The sequence below is a fragment of the Lipotes vexillifer genome, unplaced genomic scaffold, assembly GCF_000442215.2.
Source record: "Lipotes vexillifer unplaced genomic scaffold, Lipotes_vexillifer_v1.1 scaffold395, whole genome shotgun sequence".
Classification (NCBI taxonomy): domain Eukaryota; kingdom Metazoa; phylum Chordata; class Mammalia; order Artiodactyla; family Lipotidae; genus Lipotes; species Lipotes vexillifer.
The window spans coordinates 2,782,959-2,788,145 of NW_006797390.1; the positions used below are offsets into that span (position 1 = coordinate 2,782,959).

Consider the following 5,187-nt stretch of genomic DNA (forward strand, 5'->3'; position numbering starts at 1 on the left):
CCTGCGCCCGAGCCGCAGTCGCGCCCTCTCACTGCCTGGTGAAGGCTTGGACGGCGCACGGAGGCGAGCGCGGTGAAGAGGGGCCGCCGCAGCCGCAGCCGCAGCCGCAGCCGCAGCCGCAGCCGCAGCCGCAGCAGGCACCCGCCCAGGGCCCCTCCGCTGTGGGCGGTGCGCCCCCCCTGCACACCCCAAGCCCAGATGGTTGTGCCCCACCAGGGGGGAAGCAAGCGGGGGCCGAGGGCTACGGGCCGCCCCCTGTGATGGCCATGCACCCACCCCCGCTGCAGCACAGCGGCTACCACCCACATCAGCACCATCCCCCCACCCATCCTGCCCAGCCGCCGCCGCCGCCGCCACAGGCACAAGGCCAGGCTCCCATCAACAGCACTGGCTTTGGTGAGTAGGGAGAGTGCAGGGAGACCCTAGAGGACTGCGGGTTGAGACCCCTGTTCTGACTCTGGCAGGAGGTGCGACTGGTTAGGAAGTTAACAGTGGGTCTTGTAGCCTCTCTCCCATGAGAGCTCGTCTGAGCCACGGAGGTTGCTGCTTAGAGCTCTATAGGGAGGGAGAGTCCAAAATTATCTTGGTCATGCAGCTGATAACCTACATAGATGCAAGAATCTTGCGTTCAGTAGTCAATCTGCTGTCAGTTGGCGGCTGTCTTACCCCTCACTCTGTCTCATTACCACGTCCCCCTCCTCTTTACAGCCTTTCCTCCTGACTGGTGCTCCAATATTGACTCCTTAAAGGAAAGCTTCAAGATGGTGAACCGGCTCAACTGGTCCAGCATTGAGCAGTCACAGTTCTCAGGTTAGTGATCAAAGGATGGTGCCTGGAGGGAAGAGGGATATAGCGGAAGTGGAGAAACCCAGTGGAAACCGGAACCAGAAGGGGATGGTTAAGTGAAGCTTGAGGATGCAGGATTTCATGTTACACAAGGTGGATAATATTGATGCTCTCTTCAAGTTAGTTTTAATTAGTTTCTGCCTTAACGCAAAATATGACGGTGGTTTATTCCACTGAGTTTTATCTTCAGGAGAACAAGACTCTCAGGAATTCATCACCCTGGACCACTATTTTGTAGTTTTGTCACCATTTACTGACACTGTGACCACGGCTAATTCACTCAGTCACTTTGAAACTTATTCATCAGAAAGATGGAAATTATAATAAGAATTTACTAAGGAACCAAATGTAAAACCGATAGCTAGTGGGAAGCAGCCGCATAGCACGGGGAGCTCAGCTCGGGGCTTTGTGACCACCTAGAGGGGCGGGATAGGGAGGGTGGGAGGGAGACGCAAGAGGGAGGAGATATGGGGATATATGTATACGTATAGCTGATTCACTTTGTTATACAGCAGAAACTAACACAACATTGTAAAGCAATTATACTCCAACAAAGATGTTAAAAAAAATTTTTAAAAAGAAAAGAATTTAGTAAGGAAGAAATGGAATGAGAGTTTGGAAATGTAGGACTCTAACAGATGTCAATTATTGGTAGCGCATATAATCAGCAGTGTTGATTGGCCATGTAGTTGGAGCAGTGAGTTGGGCATAGAACCGCTAGGGGCATTGGGGCGTCTGCAAGGCTAGCCTTTCTTGCTGCTCTGTTTGCAGAGCTGATGGAGAGTCTGCGGCAGGCAGAGCAGAAGAACTGGAGCCTGGACCAGCATCACATTGCCAATCTGTGTGACTCCCTCAACCACTTCCTCACTCAGACTGGTCACGTGCCCCCCCAGGGGGGCTCCCACCGGCCACCCGCCCCCGCCCGCATTGCTGATTCCTGTGCCCTCACTAGTGGCAAACAGGAGCCAGCCATGAACCAAGGTACCGCACAAAGCAAGCTGCCAAGGAGGTGGAGACTGGACGATGAAAAGGAAGGGGGACGAGAAGGGCAGAAGAGAACTGAGAAACATCAACTTATGAGCAGTGATCCAAATGCCAAAGAAATAGACCATATGATTCCTTTTAGATCTTGATCTGGGAGGTCAGGGTTACTGAAGAAAAGGGAGGAGAAAGTCCCTGTTCCAAATTTGTGTCTCAGTAACCCTTCCCTGGATTGTAATTAGGTGGAGTTGTGATTCTCTACAGTTATGTGGTCTTCAAACTGGTGAAGTAAGAGTCAATGATCACGGTTCTATATTTGTCATCCTTCTGATAGCTGTGATACTGAACTCCACTAGTATCGGGTCCCTTTGTGCCCTAAGTGGTGAGGACTGATAGCTTCTGCAGAAAGCCTTGATGCCCACAGGAGCTACAGAACAGAGCAGGGAAGGGAGAAGAGATGAAGGGGAGGAAGAGTACTTTTTTCTCCCTCTCTATCTGACTCTGCTTCCTTGAATACGATGGTCCCACTCACTTAACTCTTGTCTTGCTTTGGCAGTGAACTCTTATGTGCACCCTCAAGCCCCCCACCTCTACCCGGGTCCATCACCAATGTACCCACTTGCCACCCAGGACTCAGCAGGATACAATCGCCCAGGTAAGAGCCAGGAAGCTTGTTTCACCACCAGCGAGTCGTTTGGCTTTCCTATGGCTCCGAACCTGCATTCTTGGCTGTTTTGCTGGGAGGGGGTGAGCCTTCCTGATTCTCAAGGCTGGAGGGTGGTCCACCTGCTAGAGAGGGTGTATGTCATGGGGGACTCAAGAAGACCAACTTACTTTAGAATGAGCTCGTGCCTGCAGTGATGAAAGTACGTAGAAGCATGGCTATAAACAAAAGATAGACGTGTAGAACATTTATGCCTAGCTTCGCAATCTAAGTGGGAGATACACTCAGACAGATGACATGAACATGTTATGCAAATGTACCTGCTTTGTGCCCACATCTGCCTTCTTGTCTTCCTGACCTAGTATCAGGGTTCTGGGATTGAACTACCTACCTCTGATGGTGAGAGTAGGTGGGGAGACCCTAAATTGCCATAAATACTACAAAATGAACAAATCCTTCACCTTTAAATGCATTTGAGAAAAATCGCTGTTATCATGCTGCCTAACCACAGTGTTTTCAATTCTGGAGGTGATGTTCATCTCTTTGTCCAAGTATTCCTTTTCTGTGTGATTTATATACAAATTTCTGTATTGCTGTTTCATGTAATAGTATATTCTGTATGTTTTTTTGTCATTATTATGTAGTCTTCATAATTTTTTTTTCTTTTTTTTTTGTTTTTTGGCCGCGCATCGTGGCTTGCGGGATCTTAGTTCCCCGACCAGGTATCACACCCAGGCCCTTGGCAGTGAAAGCGCAGAGCCCTAACCACTGGACCGCAGGGAAGTCCCCATGAGTATAATTTTTAATGGCTGCATACTGTGACATTGCCATGTGGCCTAGTTTACTCTCTTTCCCGAGATCTCACTGAAGTGGTGGCCGGAAACAAAAATAACTCTGGGCTGATAAGGACCATAGTTTCCCCAGACCTTCCCCATGGTGGTGTTTGGGGTTGACCACTGTCTGTCAAGATGGATAGAACGGCTTCCATCCACTCTCCTTTTAATCTCCTTCTCTCTTCCCACAGCACACCACATGGTCCCTCGGCCGCCAGTTCCACCTCCTGGGGCCAATGAGGAAATCCCCGATGACTTCGACTGGGACTTGATTACCTAGTGCATCTGAGAGCCTGGCCATCAGCCCAGGGCTGGGTGGTGAAGTCTGGCAGTGGGGAAAACACAGTCCCAGCCCATCCCTTCCGCCCTTGCCTGTATATAGATATATATCCTCTTTTTTTTTTTTTTTTTTTTTTTTTTTCCAGAGAACCCCCCGCAAGATGCTGCCGAAGATAACCCCCTCTTTTCTGCCTCATTCTTCCTCTTCCTTCTTGTTTTTTTCCTAATTCTTTTATTATTATTCTTATTATATTATTATTATTATTATTGGTTATATGCTGTCTCTGGTCTCCTGTCCCTCCACCATGGACCACGTCCACCTCTTGCTAATTTAAAATCATCTGGCTGGAAGGTGAGGCCATGAGAGCTGCAGAGAAGGGTCTCAAACTTTGATTTCCTTTTCGTTTTGGAAAGTCAGCGCTAGTCCCACCTTTCAGCCCCACGTTGTTTTCTGTGGATATCCATTGGATCCAGGACTGGAGAAGCCACGTTATCAAGTAGAAGGGATCTAAAACACTGCTTGGCAACCATGAATTTGCAGGTTTTACTCAATGGTGCTAATTTTGTCCTCTGAGCTCTTCCTTGTCCCTTTATCTCTCCAATCCTACTTCTGCTGACCCTCATTCCCCATCAAGGGTGAGCGTGATGGTGGTGGCAATAAAATCCTAGTGGAATAGGAGGTCTGGGTTGGGTCGGGTAGAATATCGTAGAGGGGTGATGGAATATAAAACAGTCGGAAATTGCGTCTATGCTACTCTGTCAGATAAACTGCCATTGGCTTATTCCTGGCCTGTTCTCTGTAGGAGATAGAGTCGGGCTTAGCCAGAACTCTGCTTCTCTGGTGGAAATGAGGACAACTCTTCAGCATAGGTTCAGCTTTTTGGAGGTGGTTTCAGTTGAACCATTTTGACTTTTTAAACATCATTTTCTCTGGAAATCAACTGTGGCTTTTATTTGCATTTACCAATTATCCTTTCACCCCCCTTATCTCATTCAGCAAATATTATTTTGTCCTCCTTTAGTTGTCTACTCATCTCTCCCACCCATGGTATTTTCTTCCCCCATTTTCTGGCATTCTCAAGAAAGGACAGTAACCCATTACTCCTTGTAGTCTCACCACAGCCTAGGGCAAGACGGGAATCTCTTTCCCACCTATCATAGCAGAACCAGACCTACAGTACTGGTGGCAGGAGGGTGCGGGGAGAAGAGGGCAGCTGGCATAGACATGGGTGGAGAATATTTCAGTTATTTAACAATGTAGGCAAATGCTTCTCTTGGAATCCAGATCGTTGGGGCTGAGGCTTTTGCAATCAGCCTTTTGAGGGGTGAAGGGAAATTGGTAGAGGGGAATAAGTAGCCTAAAGCAAAGAGGTCCATGAGGGCCAAGGGAGGACCCCCCCCCCCCCCCCCCCCCCCCCTTAGCACTCAGCAATTTAGCACCTGGCAACTAAAACCAATTAGGCAGGAAATTCCCAGGGTGGTGGGATTTTGCATCACAACCCCACACTGAGTGGACAATCTGAGCTAAAATACACAAAATGATGAAACTTTCATATGCCTTTTTTTTTTTTTTTTTTTTTTTGT

The 5,187-nt window shown here is 48.5% G+C and overlaps 1 protein-coding gene across 1 annotated transcript in view; it reads left to right on the forward strand.

Annotated features, from left to right (window-relative positions):
* The window catches only part of FOXJ2 (forkhead box J2), a 10,404-nt gene extending 6,800 nt beyond the window's left edge, over positions 1 to 3,604 (forward strand). Inside the window, exons 7-11 of the mRNA XM_007469369.1 lie at positions 45 to 396; positions 709 to 810; positions 1,618 to 1,827; positions 2,384 to 2,482; positions 3,516 to 3,604. Of these exons, the coding sequence (XP_007469431.1) occupies positions 45 to 396; positions 709 to 810; positions 1,618 to 1,827; positions 2,384 to 2,482; positions 3,516 to 3,604 (852 nt within the window). The remainder of the gene's footprint in view (positions 1 to 44; positions 397 to 708; positions 811 to 1,617; positions 1,828 to 2,383; positions 2,483 to 3,515) is intronic.
* Positions 3,605 to 5,187: the final 1,583 nt, after the last annotated feature.